The following is an 18,886-nucleotide window of genomic DNA, read 5'->3' as shown; positions in this document are numbered from 1 at the left end:
CATTACCTTAAATAGCGTTATCTTCAGACTTCTCTAACAAATTTCCAAACTTTAATTATTGCCAGATTATCAGAAAGATGCTTATTAGACAAGGGAAGGATCTTTCCTAATGCTGTGATGACCACCACAAGGCAAAAACATTAGCAATAAACCAGAATAAACTGGTGAAATTAATAATTTGTCCCTCCTTTTGGTTAAAGTGTCACTAGTCTGGGTATTTAATAATGGAAGAATATGATTTTGGTTTAGCATCACAGATGAATATACTGAAAAAGACCAGCCTTTTCAGAAACTTAAGTAGTAAAAAGTACTTTCTCATAATGATAACAATCTCATAAAAAAAATATATATATTATTATTATTATTATTATTATTACTACTAAACAATGGCTGATTGTGACGTCAATTATAAAAAAACTTTTTATTTTATAAAATACAATGGTTAATAGTCTACAAAAAAATGTGAAAGCCTGATAATGACCTACAAGCTTTGTGATGAGATGACAAAGAAATATGATTACTGTCCAAAACATGTGTGAACTGTGGTCAAAATTATTCAACTCTAACCTGATTTTTCTCAGTAACCTAATTTTCTACATTCTTGCTAAACATAGGCACAGAATTTTTGAGTTATTATTTACAAGTGGTTTCATTGTGGAAGAAAAATGATTCCCAGTTAGGGCCTGATGAGAACATGAGGTCCTGTCACTGAGAGATGTTTACTGACTTTAAGCCTAACCTACAGTAACCCCAACTGCAAAATAAGTACACACAATAACTGGAAAATATCAGTCGCCTGGCACCTGTATTAAAAAATAAAAAATAAAAATCCATCCATAAGCTGACTCACCACAGACATCAAGATGAAATGATACACTGATGTTAATCCATCACACAGAACGATTTGCAGTTAGAAATGTTGATATAAGATACTGACATCCAGGCGTACAGGCTCAGGACAAAATGTGCAAGCTAAAGCTCAGATGTTGGCCTTGCTTAGTGCTGAGATATCTGATAGTCTCTATATTACACAAGATTCTGACAGGAATAATTAAGGAGACTTACTCTAAACCTCTGAAAACTGAAACCTTTTTTACTCTTTTAGTTTTCTTTTATTTGTTTTTTTTCTCCCACCTATGGAGACATCAAGACACCACAATTCAATGAGAAAAGACAGGAAACTGTATACCCAAAGGCTCATTTTGGAAAAACACTGATAGACAGTATATTAAAGTTGTTTTAAAAAAAAGAAATGGAGTTTCTAGCAAAGCATTTCACAAATAGGTAAGTCTAGAGCCACTCTGCTGGACAAACTTTGTATTGATACATCTAAATGAAATTAAACAGCTTCTACCGTATGCTGTGTAAAAAAGAACAGGTGACACACTGCTGATAAGATAACTGCCACATGAATAAATTAGGTGGTTGTGTTACTTAGCAATGCTATATTTTTTGTATTGTGAGCTTAAAAGTTACTATGGACAGTCTCTAACACACAGAAAGAGAGACTTAACGAGAGAGATATGACATTCAAGGAAATCCAAATTTGAAATCTATGGAAGAAATCTGCAACAGCAAATACAGTGGTAGAACGTTTATAAAAACCTTATTTTGGATGAAAAGTCAGTAGACAGTCTTGACTGGTAACTATTCAAGCAGCCTTTAGGTCCCAGGGACCACTGAACTCTAATTTAATTTAGATGGCTGGTGATTGCATTAGATAGTTTCTTGAAAGACAGAATGTACCGTTGCAGTGGGGAAACATCTCTCCGATAAGAACCTAACATACATGCATATTGCATTGTCACAAATCACCTTTATATTATTTGCCAAATTCAACAGACTGTAACATGTCAACAAAATGGTCTTCTACATAAAATACATAGATATAACTATCAAAACATTAACAATGTTAATTCTGCTAAAGCAGGAAGGCTTTAAATGATCATATAATGGGATTTAATCACCCCTAATTACACAGTGAATGACATATGAGACAAACTGGTTACATTTCCAGGGTGTACCCTGCCCCTTGTACTGGATAATCAGAAGAAAATGGATGGACGGTCTACACTGGGATGTGGCATTACACCGATATTGACTGATGATCGTTTTTAGAAATACTGGTGGACGCCAGTGCTACCCCTCAGCCTCCTAGTAGATACATGTATGGTGTCAATTAGAAAATCCTAAGCCACCTTTTTCTCAAGTTATCGCTTTCACAAGATTTTCAAAAAACAACTTAACCTCTGGCCTTGAGGTTGAGGTCACTGACATTCAAACTTGTCTGAGATTTTTAGCTACACCTGTAGTATTAATTTCGAACTCCTATGCCGCCTTGAGTTATCGCAGTCACACACTTGCTTGTCAACAACATCTACCCACTCAGGTGATGATAATACCCCATCAGCCTTTTACAGCTGGGAGGTAAAAAGGAAATAATGGTACTGTGTTTAAAAATAAAAACATATTAAACAGAGGTTTTATGCTCAAACTGGAGCTTTGACGAGTGACAATGAATGTAATCATGATTAGTCCTCATGCCTCACTTAACAAAAGCAGGTGCATTTTTCCTGTTATTTCTATCTTTTAAAAACACAAACACACACAAAGATTACCCAACTTTAAAGATAAAGTATAGCTTATCTTTGCAGCCAAACTCTACGATAAAATGTAAAGACCAGGTATTACGACAATATCATGCGATAAAAATCTGATATGGTGACTGCGAAAAAGTGTACGGTTTTTAAACGGAGCATCAAGCAGCGAGAACATAAACACTTCATCCTGATTTGAAACATATGCGACACACAAAGCTTGAATTAGACAGGACCCTGACATTTTGTCAATGCCACAGTTACAGTTACCTCTACTTAACCGTGGGGATGTTTACATGCCAAATAACATCATATAGTGCGTTAGCCAAGTTCTCCTGTGATTAACTTGGTGGCAGCTAGCGTTAACGGAAGCTCGTGTTAATTAGCGGGTTCACGCGCTTTTTTATATTTAAACCCAACTTGGTGTGTGACATAACCGGGTATCAAATTTCATTGTTTCTTTTTACATTTTTTTAAGTGGGTCTTAAAATACAATATCAAGCTTAAACGAATACTGCCGAGTCAAACTGACAGGCAAAGCTAAAGCTAGCAACCGTTAGCGAGCTAGGCTCGACTAGCCGCTCCGCTACTTACGATGTACTCCCGAACTTGACTGTGGAAATTCTGCTCTCTAATAGTCACATCGTCTTCTTCCATTCTTCATATTGCAAGAACAATTAAAGCTACTGAGTCCCTACATTCTCGCCTGTACAACTGACAGCAACCAGGGTAGCAACTCCTCCTGCTTCGTCTATACTGTTCTGCATAGACTGCTCTGACTGGTTAAAGACAGTTTACATCGGAGCGACGTAAACCACCCCCGAAAAACCGCCCCAAAATAAAATACGTCATCAGCTGCCCTGGAAGGGAAAGGTCACGTGTTTCTGGGTCATCCTCATGGAGGCCCATGTGCATTGTAAGGTATTTATATGATCAGAATAGTTCAGTTTCTTTTATTTTGTGTGCTTGTAGCAGTTTACAGGCTAAGCTATCTCTAAGCTAGCTACCGTTGAATTCGTAGAAATGAAAGGGAACTGGAAGCATAAAGGTAAGACGAAGAATAAGAAGAAAGGCAATGCCGTGTTACAGAAGTACAGGGAGGCAGTGGATGTTTTCCTTAAAAGCAAAGGTGGCTCGGAAGAAGCGGAGAGTGACCAGAGGTTGAGATTTGTGAAAAAGAAGAGCCGAAAGGAACTACGCAAGGAAAAGCGGAAAATGAAAAAAGCCAAAATGAAAAGTCACTACGAGGGCAAAAACACCGTCTCTCTGCCCCCAAGTGATGAAGGAAACCCGAAAAAAGGGGCTGACAAGCATCAACAACCACACACGCAGAAAAAGAAAATGGAGAAAACAAAGAAGGAAGGGTCGAAGTCGCATCCAAGCGAGCCTAAAGACAAGTCTGAGACACCACCTCCTTCCAAGAAAGGCAAGCGAGTCAATAAGCTTCAGGAAACAAGAAAATTGGCACTTATGGAGGCAAATGAACAAGAGGACAGAGAAATAAAGAAGCTGGAGCGATGTCTTGGATTAAATAAAAGGAAAAACAAAAAAAGTCTCCCTCAGTCTTTTGTGGCTGATGGACTTGATTACATCCTTGGGGTGCTTGACTCTGGATCATCAGCTGTGGGCTTGTATGAAGATGATGATGTTGACATGGAAACAGCCAAAGAGAACTTTAAAAAGCTAGATGACTCTCAGGGGTCAGGCGAGGACCCGGAATCTGAAGGAGAGATGGCGAGTGAAGGCAGCGATGATGACATTGATGATGACGGTGAAGATGATGACATGTCTAATGAAGAGGAAGCGGATGAAGATGAGGAAATGGAGGATGACCAGGAGGGGCTTAATGATAGTGGCGGGCCTGATTCAGAAGATGAAAAAGAAGGGGAAACAGAGGAAGAAACAGACGCTCCCGATACAAAAACGGAGACTGTGAGTGCAGATATATGTAATATCTGGTTGTTTCTATCACTTCATTAGATAATCTTGCTTACTGATCTATTAATCTAATAATAAACTAATTCTTACAATGTCAAGGTCACCTCCACAAGTGGCAAGTACGTGCCACCTCATTTGCGTAACATGGGAGATGATAAACGCAAAGCTGAGCTAGAAAAACTGAAGAGGAACGTGAAAGGTCTGATGAACAGGTAACACAATGAAGTCGATCCCCCAATGGGAATTTTATTTATATAGCACATTTCATTATATGAATCAATTGATTTTGGGTCTTTTTTTTAAAATACATGGCTGTAAATGTCTGGTAGAACAGGTCACCTACTAATCAGATGGTTGGTGATTCAATCACTGGCTGCTTCAGTCTGCATTGTTGGTCAAGATGTAAACCTCTAGTTGCTCTCAGATGAATTCATCAGAGGGTCAATGTTAGATAGAAATAATTTAAAGTGGTGAATGAGGCATATATAAAGTGCTCAGGTAGAGTAAAAAAGTGCTATATAAGAACCAAATCTATGAAAGCTGGCAGCTTGTTCCAAAGAACAGGACCACAGTACCTATAAGCAGCTTCACCACACCTTCTAACTCTGGGAAGGCTTAAAAGATCTGCAGCTGATGACATGAGAGGTCTGACTGGGTTGCAAACACTGAGCAAATCTGGGGGCCCGAACCTATTGATATGATAAAACTGCAATCACTGTCCAAAATAATGAGACCTAGATCATAAATAAGAACGAATTTTCTGTCTCTGACTTCTTGGACCAACAACAAATAACAGCTAAAATAGTTAAATAATAACTGATGTGCGACGTTATAGCTCCACTGGTTGAGCAGGTGACCCGTATATCGAAAGGCTGCAGGGACTTCGTTCAATTTGGACCTGGTCCATTTCCTGAGGGTCATTCCCCCCTGCTCTCCCTACTTTCCTGTGTATTCTTGACTGTTATGTCCAATAAAGGCCGAAAACACCCCTCCCCCTTTTAAAAACAAAATGTAAAACTTGGCTACAGCTAACTGAGAATATTGATAGAAGCCAACAAAGCTCATCTTAGGCATAGGTAGGACAGGTACTCGTATAGCTCTAACCCTTTACTACAACCCACGTTCAGTCGTTTACACACATTCATACAGCACTTTATTTGCTTTTAAGTGTTTTCTAACTATCACCTACAGACTCCAGTGTAGAATATGAGCCATAGGTGGTTTGTCTTAGTTTAGTAATACTTACTCATGGTTTTAAATTTATAAATGGGTCATTTTGATGGATTTTAATCCAGGTTTTATACAGAGACTTTTCTGCAACCAACTATTAGAAGCAAACAAACATTTTATAAAATATTAATTAATCACTTCAGGAATTATTCAGTGGAAGGTCTTGCTTGTTACCTGGTTAGTTAGATGCAGGTACTGAAAGAAGTAGGTAGTTTAAATTCCCACACATAGGAAAAACTAATGTAAGTTATTTAAATTCTGCACAGTTCATTGTTGTTTTGTCATCCTCAGGTTGAGCGAGCCCAACATGTCATCCATCTGCGGTCAGCTAGAGGAGCTGTATATGAGCTCCAGCAGGAAGGACATGAACGACACCCTGACAGAGCTGCTGCTAGCAGCCTGCGTCACCCCGACCCTGATGCCAGACAGATTACTGATGGACCACATCCTGCTTGTCAGCATCCTCCATCATGCTGTGGGCTTGGAGGTAAGACCCCCTCTTTTGAGCCCTCAATTTGAGGTTTATGGTCTGCCAGAAATTTTCAAATAGACACAGAGGTATTTAAAATATGGCTTGTAGGCTGGTTTTACTTCCTGTAAACTTGTGGAGATGCTCAGATCTGGTACATAGATAGAAGCGTTAACACGGTTGCTGGTGTGTGTGAGAAATAAAAACCACTGACCTGATTCACATCAGCTCTTAGATTATTTACAGGAGGCTGTTTTTCTAACTGGCTAGCTTCTTTTGCACATCTCAGTTGAAAAGTAATACCCTTTAAATAAATTGGAAGGGGATCTGTAACACTGATTGTTATCTGTCAGTTTGATTGGTTTACGTCATTCTCTAAATGACATAAAACATAAATATTAAACTCAGGCCTACCAGGCAAATTTAAGGTCTGGCTATTCCAGCATGGCATTCTACAAAGACTCTTGTTTATCATCCATAGTGGAGGAATTCAGCGTGGCAATGTGCAGGGTTGTAATGCTCCTTAGAGACTCGACTGATAACAAGGTGACTGACACAGGAGTCACTACAATAGCTGGATGCAAAAGCAGGCACATCAGTGGCACAAGCAGAAAGTATGCTGAAATTGAGAGAAGTTACTGGCAACCCATGCTTGGGGCGTCAGGGATTCGGATCCACTCACTTCCAGTAATGGGTAAAATCTGATCCAAGACAGAGGAGAGACATGGTTCAAGCTGAGATCCGGGAGTTCGAGGAGGAAGGTAGAGTGTCCTGGGCAAAAGCACTGGGTTCACAAGGAACCTGGATGAAGTGAGATTACTTGGGCTGAACTTTGGAGATTGGAGCCTTGCTCCGCTCAGTTTATTACGCCCTTCCATCACCAACAAGCTACAGAGGGAACAGAGGGTGGCAGGCCTGGCTATTCCCAGTCCAAGTAGGATGCATGGGGTTCCCTGCACAGTCTGAGTGGAACACACTCACGGCTTTTGGAATAACAGGAAGAGATAAAAAGGCAGCCATCCATAGGTTAGAGGAGGCCGCCGAGAGAGCTTCTTGTTGGCTCTAGAATAAGAGGGAGGAGGGTAACTGGGGACCAGGAGGAGGGTAACTGGGGACCAGGAGAAGATGGGCACTGACTGGCCATCACTGCTGATCCAACGACCTGAGGCTGTTGTTTTTCAGAAACACCCGATAATAGTTGAACACCACGTGACGACATCTTCTCCTGGTCGAAGTCGCTGTAGCACTATATATAGTTTTATAAACATTAGGCTGATATTTTAAGCCATGTGCTATTGGCTTAAACATTTGGGTTTGTTTATAAACCTTGTCATATATAAAATTTTTGGCACGTTTTTTATTATTTGGCATATTTTTCCACACTTAAATGTTTCAGATCATCAAACAAATGTTAATATTGAACAAAGATAACCCGTGTAGAATACAAAATGCAGTTTTTAAATGATGATTTTATTTGTTAAGGGAAATAATGCTATCTAAACTAAATGTGGTGAAAAAGTATTTGCAGCCTCTTATTAAATCATTAATCTGCAGAGATTAAACACACTGGCCATAATCAGTTCATGCCTTTATACTCAAGCACACTTGGGTTCTGCAGCAGGACAATAATCCAAAACAGACCAGCAAAAACCTAGTGATGGTTTTGGAGTGGCCTAGTCAGAGTCTGGACTTCAATCTGATCGAGATGTTTTGTCATATTAAATTTTCTTTCACATGAAAAATGCATGTGTAAAGAAATAAGAATTCAGGAAAGCAGAAAAAAAGCAGATACTTTTTCATAGTGCTGTATATTGCTCTCATGTTGATCACATATCTTATATATCCTCTCCTTTTGCAGGTAGGAGCCCATTTTCTGGAGACAGTTGTGCGAAAGTTTGACGAGCACTACAAGAACCCGAGTGGAGGCAAAGAGTGCGACAACCTGATCGCCATCGTTGCTCACCTGTATAACTTCCAGGTGGTACATTCCGTCCTCATCTTCGACATCCTAAAACTGCTGGTGGGAACATTTACAGAAAAGGACATCGAGCTGGTCCTGTTTGTGCTGAGGAATGTCGGCTTCGCCCTGAGGAAGGACGATCCTCTAGCTCTGAAGGAGCTCATCTCTGAAGCCCAACGCAAGGCCAGCGATATGGGGTCGAAGTTTCAGGATCAAACCAGGGTAGGGAGATGAGATCAGATTTTGTTTTTTTTAAACCAAGATTACGTTTTATTTCCTAACTGATCACAATGCTGTGTCATGATTTCTCAACCAAGTTTAGAAGCATTTCTGACTTGTGAAAACCCGTCCTCAGGTGCGTTTCATGCTGGAAACAATGATGGCATTGAAAAACAATGACATGAGGAAGATCCCTGGCTATGATCCCGAGCCTGTGGAGAGACTGAGGAAGCTGCAGCGGAGTCTGGTGGGTGAAAGCCATATTTTATTTGATTTTATTACCTGCATTATTAAAAATAAGTCTAAGCCTGAACTTAATCCTATTAAACATGATAATCATTCTTTTAGCCTCCACTTGTACCACCAGGTGGCCCCAGAGTACCAGTTTAATAGACCTAAACTTCTACTTTAATAGTTCACACCTTCAGGAATCCTGTCACAATATTACCAACTAATATACCTGGTGTTAACCAGCTGAGTCTTCTCATGGCTAACACCTTGCGATGCTCAGATCCACAGAAGCGCAGGGGGCAGTGACATGAAGCTGAGGGTCTCTCTTGATAGTCTCCTGGCAGCAGAGCAGGTGGGCCGCTGGTGGATTGTCGGCTCATCGTGGAGCGGCGCTCCCATGATCAGCAAGCAAGAGGACACAACCACAAAACAAAGCCCTGCTCAAGGACAGGTAGAGTACCGGAGCTGCAGAAGACATTAAATTATTATAGCAGCACTCATGTTTAAATTAGGCAGCCTGGAGCACATCTGGATTAGTGTGAGACATGTGCTTCAGATGTGTGTATATCCATGAAAATTCAACGTGGCTGTCTGCTGTGTTCAAAAATGGTAGAAAAACATGTGGGAGGCACTGATTGATTTTCAAAGAATGACTGTTTGTCTTAATGCCTTAGAAGAATTATTGTATTGGTTAGCAAAAACTGATCAATATGAGGGGTGGATATTGATTTTTTTTTTTTCCATGACAAAAAAATGAAAGACAACAAGTTGGACAGAAGCATTATTAAATTAGAAATTAAACGTATTCCTATAAGGATCATCATTTTGAAGCAGATCTGACGTCTAAGAGGGCCGCAGATCCTTTCAAAGGTGACATTTTCCATCTTCCGTGTGTGGCCTTGGCGTGTTCTTCACTGATGAAGCAATGGATCGCTTCACCTAGAGTAAACACACATCCAAGGATATAACCAGTTTTACAGGTAGCTTCACATCCAGTAGTTTGGGTATTATTTGTAAGATCTATATTAATAACTGGGGTGTGCGTTCAGTTAAGACAATGAACAGAATAAGACAATATTTACCTAGAATAATTACTTGGTAACTGTTAATTTTGTCCTTGCAGAAGCAAATGAGACAGAGTTTATCATGAATTTTAACCGCTCCACCACTTCATTCTGGCTCCTTCGATCATGAGAACAGTTAATAAAGAAGCAATAAAGCCTCCCTGTGCAAACCCAAGGTTTTTCTTGGACACCCCGATGTTCGGAGTGAACGGCCTCCTCATGAGCACAGCTGAGGAGATTCTAGCAATGATGACGCTACCACAATAAACCCTTTAAATTACTCGCTTCCAAGAAGAAAACTAATAGATTTTTTTTTTCAGTTCCAACAGTTCCTGGATTTAAAATTTTCCTTCTGCAGCTAATATGTAATATGTACATTTTGACACTGTAACTCTGACCACCTGATGGTTGCCACCATTTTTTTTTTTTCCATTTTCCTCGCCATGTGCTTAAAAAAACGTTAGTGCACTTCTAGGCAGATCAAATTAAGATAACATTTTTTTTCCTCCTTTCACTTAAGCATATTTGGACACTGTAAATGTGAATAAGTTGCTAGTACTTAAATAATTAGTACCCAAACTCATTGCCTTAGTTGACTTGAGATAGCCAAGTTAGGGGAACTTGTTCTCTGTGATCGCACAATACTTAGAATAACTTGATTTTTCTGAGTGAGCAATACTAAATGAATTAGTTCAACTGAGATATATGTCAATATATATCAGTTACAATACTAAATGAATTAGTTCAACTGAGATATATGTCAATATATATCAGTTACAATACTAAATGAATTAGTTCAAGTTACACATTGGACATATGTCAGCTGACATATATGTTAGTTGGCATGTGTCATGTATGTCAGCTGATCTATATTGACATATGTCAGTTGAACAAATTCATTTAGTATTGCTCACTCAGAAAAATCAAGTTATTCTAAGCACCGTGCACTCAAAATAAGCAAGTTGCACTAAGTTGGCTGGACTTAGTTCTTATTAATGCTTTTCCGCAGCAGTATCTCTGTTGGCCCCAAGGAGGCAGCAAGTTTCTTTCCACTCTGCGTCTATGCTGTTCATCAACATTCCCATGAGTCTGACATTTAGCCAGTTTATCTTTTTATAGAATATTTTCAGGAACTGTACTATGATCACAGCCCTCCATTTGAATCCTTTTATATATTTTCGGTATTTGCAAAGTCTTAACCTGCAGCTATGTTGGGACAATGATTAACAAATAAATAAGGTACGAGGAAAGCATGGCTTCATCAGTAATGGCAGCATTTATCGTTCTATAACTGTTGTCATTGTTTTATTTGTTTTAGTTTAGTGCCAAAGTGTTAGAGCTGGCCAGGAAACAGAGGATGAACACCGATGTCAGAAGGAACATCTTCTGCGTGCTTATGACCAGTGAAGATTACCTGGATGCATTTGAGAAGCTGTTGAGGTTTGTTTCGTCTCACATCTCTGTTTCTTTCTTCAGTTTTTGGAGTAGTTTAGCCCATTTGAAAGTTTTATTTATTTTTAATTTGCTATGTTTAAAGGATGGGTCTGAAGGACAAGCAGGAGAGAGAGATTGTTCATGTTCTGATGGACTGCTGTCTCCAAGAGAAAAACTTCAACGCCTTTTACGTCATACTGGGAGAGAAATTTTGCTCACATGACCGTCGCTTCCAGGTAGCCTTATTAGCAAAACCATGTAAGACATGTGCTGCTTGTTCAATCAATGGTTATGGTAGATTATACTGTAAATCCTTCTTATATTTTAGTTTAAAAGTCTCGTAAGTTTGCATAATCCGTTTAAAAGGGTTTATTATGGGATTTAATTACCTGGCACGGGCATATGACCACCCGGTCTCTCAAACTGTGTGTGATCTGTGTGTGGCCTGCAGTTCACCTCTGCAGTGTGGGAGCCTCTGACACCTCTGGCTTCTGATTTGACTCAAACTGTGATTACAAACAATGGCGTTGAGACCACACTTCCTACTTTGCTGTCATGTAGGCCAGCAGCTCATATCGGAAACTGGTGACCATTGTCCTCATCAAAGAGCTCCAGAACGGAGCTGGTGGGAATGTTTGCTTTTCACATGTAAACTGGGTCTCGATGAGAGGGTTATCTCTTTAGAGGAGTCGGTTATTTAAGGTGCTTAATTTGGTAATCACTGATGACAGTATTGCGGATATAGTGTTGCATCAATGAGCCAGACTTGTCTTTTATTTTAAAGTGATCTTGAGCAATAGTTCTCCGAGCTTTCTGGGGAATCTTTTGTCATTGGTTGCTTTTTCACTCATTTTCAGTCAAGTTCTTGTAAGTGTTTTTAAGCCACTTAAAACTTGCTTATGAATCATTCAAGCATAAAAAAAGCAGAAACGCATCATTTGTTCCCATTTCTTTGTCATTAGTAGAATTTACAGAAATGCCAAAGGTAACAGTTTTACAGGATTATAATAGTTTTCTTTTCGCACCGATGGGGTGAATCACAAAACGCTATTGGCCAAAAACTTAGGCATCATGTGCAGTGTGTCCTAAAAATTTAAGTAAACTGGACACGTGAATGACAAAAGAAGAAATGGCATTAAGAAAAAAACGATATACTGCAGATGAACAGTGTCTAAAAGGCATCTTCTTAAGAAAAAAAATGGTTTGGAGCTGGTTTTCAGTGGTGTTAGGGGTCATGTTAGATTTTGCTCCACTATACAGTACTATCTGGAAAGCATCTGATTGCTACCAGCTTCATTTCTCAGCATAAAAATGATCCCAAACACACTGTCAATGCAGAAAACGCATACCTAGATAACGTCCCACTGTGTGTTTTTCTATCGGTCGTAGATTGGCCTCCACAGCAGCAGCGTGGGTTCATCTTGACAGAAAAATAAAATAAAAGCCAGCTAATATCCAAAGAAGGGCTTTGAATGTTCTTCAAGAAGCCGGAAGGACTATTCCTGTTCTTTTACACAATACTATATGATATGTGTGTTTCTGGATTTAATTATTTCTTCAAACCCTCTCTCCTTTCTCATAGATGACTTTCCAGTTCAGCCTCTGGGACAAGTTCAGGGAGCTGCCCAACCTTTCCAGCAGCACCTTTAACAATCTGGTCCAGCTGGTCACCTGCTTCCTTCAGAGGAAATGCCTCTCACTCTCCATTCTCAAAGTAATTAATATTATGTATATATTACATGTATTTAGTTGATTTTACAGATTAAGTCTTTAAACCTATTCTTTGCATTAACCTCTGCTGTTTGTGCCTTTAGGTAATAGAGTTTGGGGAACTAGATAAGCCCACAGTGCGCTTCTTGCGTCAGGTGCTGACCAAACTGCTGAAAGAAACTGAGCCCGAGGAGCTGGCCAGCATATTTGGAAGGTGAGCTGCACAACATCAGGAGAGTGATGTCACACATAGCAGGGGATAGTTTAGGGTTTTCTCCATTTGATTTAGAAAGGTTGTCTCTGTAGAGTGCATGGAACTCTTTCTTCCTGTAAAGTCACCAGAGCTATGGTTTTCACATCAGTGCAGTCGGACATCACACAGAGTTTGTAGCCAGGAACTGCTGGTGCACCTCTGTTAAGAAAAACAAAATTAAGAACTGCAGCCATGACTAAAGCCCTGTGAGGCTGCACTGGGGCATAGCTGTGTTAGAGCTATACCACATGGCTGTACCATCCACCTTCTATAAACTGCTATTAGCTCACACCTTGAAAGTCAGTTGTGACTCTTTTTGTTTCCCTTCTGCCAGGATTTCAGGAATTCCCAAGCTAGGAATGCTGAGGGAGGGCTTGAAGCTTTTCATTGACCACTTCCTCCTGAAGAGCGTCCTGTCCCAGGGAGCACCAGAGAAAGCAGCATTGCTGTCAGAGCGTGCCCAACTCGCCACCAAAGCCATGGAGGCAAAAGAGACAAAGCTAAAACTGTAAAACGCAGAAACGCACACAGCAAAAACTCAAAATGTGGACTGTGATGAAAAAACAAAAAGAACTGGAACAACAGAAGACCTTTTAATACAAAAACACAAACATACTGTGTTACTTATAAAGGAAACAAGGAAATGAAGAAGATGTGGTTAAATCTACCAGTTTGCCTTGGTGTGTCTGTGTACAATAAAGAAAGATTTTTACATTTGAAAGTTATTGATTCCCTCAGGCACACACCAGCGTTTAAAGGGTAATCCACTGTAATAAATAATTACATAATGTTCATGCTCTTGTATATTTGTTATGAAAGAAAATGTCCTGTACCTTCATGTCAAAGAAAACCTCAATAAATTAACTTTCAACTCCTTTATGTGGAAAAAGAACTGTTTTGTGTTGGCGTAAGTCTGTCTATGTTTTCTTCAGAGACTGCCCTCGGGGAGGCAGTGTGCATCAAGAGTTAATATTGCACAGTTTGGTCACCTGGGTCTATTCTTCTGGGCTTTGCTGAGTCTATTTACACCTTCCACATGATAAAGCAACTTTTAATCTGGTCTTTTTCAGCCTTAAACGTGGCTGATTGCTGCATATTTGTGTATGTCTATCCTTTTGTGGATATTTGCTGTAGGAGCAGAGAGAACCGAGAGGTGTTTACACGCCTTAATGAAATGACCTGGAGCCATGAATCTGTCCTATACTGTTCGCTAGCTGACACCAGTGCCTCTCCGCATTGTAAGCATAGCAGCATCAATCTGCTAGATTTGATACTTGCTCCTATTAATTAGCTCCGCTGGTGTGGCCTGAATCAATCCAAGACTTCGGAGCAGTACCCTGAGGTCAGGAATCGGACACTAAGGTCACCCGGGGGAAATGTTGCGAGCTGTCTCAGGTAATTTTAGAGAGCGCAATTACTTCATCAATTCAGTCAGTTGAGAATTTTGGTGGAAAAGCTTGAGAATTTGGCTGCTGAGGTGGAGATAATGGGATGAATAGGCTCACTGTGCACTCCATACACTGGCTATTGTCTGCAACCATGAGCCGGAGAGTTTCCTTCAGCTTCACCTGGTGTGTGGGTCTGACCCTCAGCTGAACTTTGATTTAGTCTGCTAAAGCAAACAGCAGAAGATAACTAACAGATCCTTCAGTAATCCCTATACAAATGGCACATAATCAGTGAGACCCTGCTATAGATTAACGCTGATGACTGCGGAGGAAATGATAACGCGTCAAATCACCGCTAGCCCTGCTTTCTGGAAATAGAGCCATGCGTAAAAGCGCGCACACGAGGATTATTAAACTGCCTCAGAGGCCAAGTCGGATTAATTGAGATATACATAATATAATAAAATACGTGGTTCGTCTGAAAGAGGGTCAGGATATCAACACATTAGCAGTCGGTGAGATTTGAGGGTGTCCACTCATTTTCACCAAAAACTAGGCGCTGGATTATTTGGCCTGCACACACACACACACACACACATATATATATGATCTATGCTTACAATTTATAGCTGTTAGCTCATGGAATTTAGATGTTACACGGATTAGAATATATTCTTATTATTAAATTATTATTGCTCAAAATATTTGCACCAATACTGCCCATTTTCCACAAACGCGCATCCTGTGAGGTCAATAGTCAATTATTTATATTTTGTTAAGCTGAGTTTATGAGTTTGAATGATTTCAGTACTGAAAATAGTGCCTGAGCAGCCAAGTTTGTCGCTTAACACGCCTTTAAAACGCTTTATTAATACGAGCCCATTGCTAGTGTGGTGTGAAATGTTTCCTCCGTCTGACTGCCTCCTTGCTGTTTGCTCACACTGCACGTTTGCACAGATCTGACAGCGCTATTAACAGTAATTCCCATGACCCGACCTGTCAGAGCAAGGAGGAAAACACAAGCCTCTGTCCGGAAACACACTGCGAGCAAAATCATAAATCAGAGGGAGTGCGTTTGCAAGAAAGAAAATAGTTTTATATAGGAAAAAAAACCCAAAACACTTTATTTCACATTGTTTGCGAAGACGCTAAACAATAATTTAGCATGCAGATGTATTATAAGTAAGATGTATTATATGTACGTTTTATAAATACAGATAGAAAAATAAACATAACATTTTTCCAGTGTGATATGGCACCGAGGAAGTAAAACATCACAAAGAACAAAAATAAAAGAGCCACTATTAAGTGTAAGGGATATAGGATAGGATATAATTGAAAGATTATTGCTGATAAACTAACCATCACAGCAGGTGGATATTGCAAAATCCTGAGCCAGTTTACAGCGTTTGCATATAACCATGCAATAGGCTACGTCACAGTTTTACCTATAGCCGGGTGCTGCACGATATAAACCGCAAATCTTCTGCTTTATTGCTTGTTTATGACACGAGGGTCTAATCTTGACCTACATTTTATTATTTTCATAACAAAAACAAAAATCTCCACAATTCCAAGTAGGTGATTAGAGGTTGGATTACATGCATCTAACTGCATTTTACAGCGAAAGCCCCCCCAGAGTCACTAGAAATGGAAAACGCCGCCTTCGCCCTTTTGCTCCAAGCTTCAAGGCTGCGGACTTATGTCACTGTTGTGATTCCTCTCGTCGTCCGAAGAGCAGTCTGACGAGTTGTACAGGAAATTTTCGCCTTCGTCGTCGTCACTGTCCCTGAAATCTCTTATTCTGCCATTTTTTGAGTCCGTCTTGCTGTGATAATCCGACTGTTCGAGTCCGTCTGATTTCGCTTGGCCGCCCTTGGAACCTTTCTGCTTCTCGGCCTCCTGGGCGGCCTGCTCTTTTGCCTTCTTGCTTCTCTTCCACTTCATGCGTCTGTTCTGGAACCAGATTTTAACCTGGAAAAGGGCAGAATAAATGATTTAAACTGGTGTGAAGGAAACTTGGGCAACAAATCGTCAACTTCTCCCTATCCTTTAATTTTCTACCACACTCATTGTGCAATATTAGCCTATGCATGAACTCATAAAATTCTCCAAAAATACTAAAAATAGCACAGGAATGAAGGTGCTATCGGCGCGTAAAAGTCACCCGTGCGCCTGACATTGACCTTTTGGGTATTGCAGTCATCCTTCCCGCCTGAAATGTAATGCAGTGTTTCAAAAAATCTGTAGAATATAGTAAATATCAGCTTTAATCTATATATACTATATATATAATTATATATATATATATATATATATAATAATATTATATATATATATATATAGATATATATATTATCTATAGATTTTTCTTTAAAGTTAAAAAGATTTTTTAAGCGCGAATCTTCCATTCTGCGAGTTTATGGAAACCCAGTTGAAAAAATGAAGTTATCAAAAACTTAAGTTATCATTCATATTATGCTAGAAAATATTTTTTCATATCAATACTAAAACAACATTCTCATTGATATCATTCTGCATTCTTGTAATATTATATATATATATATATCATATATCATACATATTATATATATATATATATATATGATAAGTCATCATGTATTTTATATCGATAATTATGTGTGTGTGTGTGGTGGTGTGTGAGAGTGTGTGTGTGTGTGTGTGTGTGTGTGTGTGTATGTGTGTGTGCTGTCGTGCAGTCATGTTTTACCTGAGTTTCTGTCAGCATGAGGGAGGTGGCCACTTCAAAGCGCTTTGGTCTTGACAGGTACTTATTCAATTTGAACTGATGCTCCAGTTCCAGCAGCTGCTGACTCGTGAATGCAGTTCTTGGTCTTCGGCACTTTCCAAGTAAGTTGGACTGCGCCTGAGCTGCATGAATATATATATTAAAAAAAGAAGAAGTCAGCTTTCACACATTCAGCAATTTCTGTCATGCATTTTATGTAAAGCAAGCCAACATATTCAAATATTCACAATCATCACATTAAAACTGTTTGTGTTGTAGAGGATACTTTGAAAAGAAAAAGAGGAGTCGGCAGCATAGGCTATTTATTATGCGTCCTTGTTCTCTCAAACAGCAAGCTTGTCTCGCCATCAATACATCCACAGACAAGCTATTTGCCACCCAGTTTTGAGCAAATCTGTTAAAACGAGCAGAAACAAAAAGGCAGTATCTGGTGAGCAAATAGCATGTCGACTGTGGGTTTCACACTCCTCTGCCACTTTCCCACTGTCCATTATCTGTCCATTTTAGTTCCTCTATGAAAAAGCATCAGTGTGTCACGCACAGTTCCCTTCAGACGATAATATCTGATAGAAATTGTGCACCAGAAATTCCCAAATCTAACTTTTTTTCCAAGTTAAATCACATGTTATGGGCATCTAGGCCAGCATTATTTTTACTCTTCAAGATATTCTGTTAAACAAGATATAAAGCAGACTACACCCCAACCAAGGGCTGAATAATATTTTGGGGATTTACTCAAAGTGAGGGATTTGAAATTGCCAAAATATTGTGTCATGAAACTGCTACTCACAATTAAAGTCAGACATTTTGGGGAGCATCATCCCGGCCGTGGAGACCCGGAGCCAGTGGTCCAGCTGGAAGGTGCTGGCTGTCAGTTTAATGGAATCGCTGGTGTGGTGGTGATGAGAGCCGTGTGGATAGGAGTAGGACAGGGCAGGGTGTTGGCCTGTAAGCGCAGCAGCCGAGTAGGTGTACATGGGATGACCGTAGAGAGCCTGTGCTGGAATCCCTGCTGTGCTCTGTGGATGTAATCCAACCATGCTGTGCGGGCTGTTGAGGAAGCCCGGTTTGGGAATCAACCCGCAGGTGGGAATCCTCGGCGGAGACGGCGTGTCGGCGCGTAAAGAATCGGCATTGGTGGTCAGCTCCGCGGCTGCCACACTTCCAGACGATGGGATGGAGGAGGAGGAAGACAGGGAAGTGACAAGCGCCAGCGGCGAGGTCTGCGCCTTGGGTGTATCGACTGCTAAAAGTGCGTCAATGCGAAAGTTTTTGGATTTCTCCATCGGTGACCCGGTGCGCGTCCTTCTCGCCACTGCTGCTCAGACTGAAGGAGAAGCCACAGCCGTTTCCCCACCTCTCAAAAGTTATGATGGGATCCGGAGTGTGTGAGAGGAACTCCGTGTCACACTTAATTCCTGTCAGAAGGAGGCGATTGGTGCAGCCCTCTGGCAGGGGGCTGTCCGAAGCGTCACTGCGCACCCAACAAAGCCTCCCTGCTGTAAGCACGGCGCTGGCAGAGTTACTGTGTCCATAAAATATTGCCATTACGGAGGGAAAAAACGATGCAGACATTTTGAAATATTTTTCTGTTTTTGGTCAGCTGGATGTTAATTTTGCTTA

General features: G+C 40.3%; 3 protein-coding genes across 6 annotated transcripts in view; 1 reads left to right on the top strand and 2 right to left on the bottom strand.

Moving 5' to 3' along the window:
- Positions 1-3,329, bottom strand: part of lmbr1 (limb development membrane protein 1) — a 67,546-nt gene extending 64,217 nt beyond the window's left edge. For all 4 annotated transcript variants that reach the window (XR_006055399.1, XM_042228143.1, XM_042227933.1 and 1 more), the window contains exon 1: positions 3,192-3,329. Coding sequence is in view for 3 of the 4 variants with exons in the window: in XM_042228143.1 (XP_042084077.1) it covers positions 3,192-3,254 (63 nt within the window). In the remaining variant the exon portion in view is untranslated. The remainder of the gene's footprint in view (positions 1-3,191) is intronic.
- Positions 3,330-3,527: 198 nt separating this feature from the next.
- nom1 (nucleolar protein with MIF4G domain 1) lies at positions 3,528-13,809 on the top strand. The gene is made up of 11 exons (XM_014329656.2): positions 3,528-4,529; positions 4,635-4,747; positions 6,057-6,252; positions 8,093-8,416; positions 8,550-8,660; positions 8,925-9,095; positions 11,027-11,148; positions 11,246-11,378; positions 12,725-12,856; positions 12,957-13,066; positions 13,440-13,809. The coding sequence occupies exons 1-11, from the start codon at positions 3,621-3,623 to the stop codon at positions 13,615-13,617; spliced, it is 2,499 nt and encodes an 832-aa protein (XP_014185142.1). The 5' UTR covers positions 3,528-3,620; the 3' UTR covers positions 13,618-13,809.
- Positions 13,810-15,075: 1,266 nt separating this feature from the next.
- mnx1 (motor neuron and pancreas homeobox 1) lies at positions 15,076-18,635 on the bottom strand. Its single transcript, XM_005912381.3, has 3 exons — positions 18,054-18,635; positions 17,225-17,385; positions 15,076-16,467 (listed from the first exon to the last, which is right to left on the bottom strand). Exons 1-3 carry the CDS (start codon positions 18,547-18,549, stop codon positions 16,180-16,182), a joined length of 945 nt encoding a protein of 314 aa, XP_005912443.1. The 5' UTR covers positions 18,550-18,635; the 3' UTR covers positions 15,076-16,179.
- Positions 18,636-18,886: the final 251 nt, after the last annotated feature.

The sequence above is a fragment of the Haplochromis burtoni genome, unplaced genomic scaffold, assembly GCF_018398535.1.
Source record: "Haplochromis burtoni strain Fernald_Lab_line unplaced genomic scaffold, NCSU_Asbu1 Contig_1, whole genome shotgun sequence".
NCBI lineage: Eukaryota > Metazoa > Chordata > Actinopteri > Cichliformes > Cichlidae > Haplochromis > Haplochromis burtoni.
This window is presented reverse-complemented; position numbering and strand designations above follow the sequence as displayed.

Bases quoted from the DNA above. Each gene is read 5' to 3' on its own strand.
- nom1 (XM_014329656.2), top strand. From the start codon at position 3,621: ATGAAAGGGAACTGGAAGCATAAAGGTAAGACGAAGAATAAGAAGAAA. The intron at 8,661-8,924 runs GTGGGTGAAAGC...TGCGATGCTCAG, and splicing joins GGAAGCTGCAGCGGAGTCTG to ATCCACAGAAGCGCAGGGGG. The intron at 12,857-12,956 runs GTAATTAATATT...TTGTGCCTTTAG, and splicing joins TCTCACTCTCCATTCTCAAA to GTAATAGAGTTTGGGGAACT.
- mnx1 (XM_005912381.3), bottom strand. From the start codon at position 18,549: ATGGAGAAATCCAAAAACTTTCGCATTGACGCACTTTTAGCAGTCGAT. The intron at 17,386-18,053 runs GTGAGTAGCAGT...ATATTCATGCAG, and splicing joins CAAAATGTCTGACTTTAATT to CTCAGGCGCAGTCCAACTTA. The intron at 16,468-17,224 runs GTAAAACATGAC...GCCCTTTTCCAG, and splicing joins TCATGCTGACAGAAACTCAG to GTTAAAATCTGGTTCCAGAA.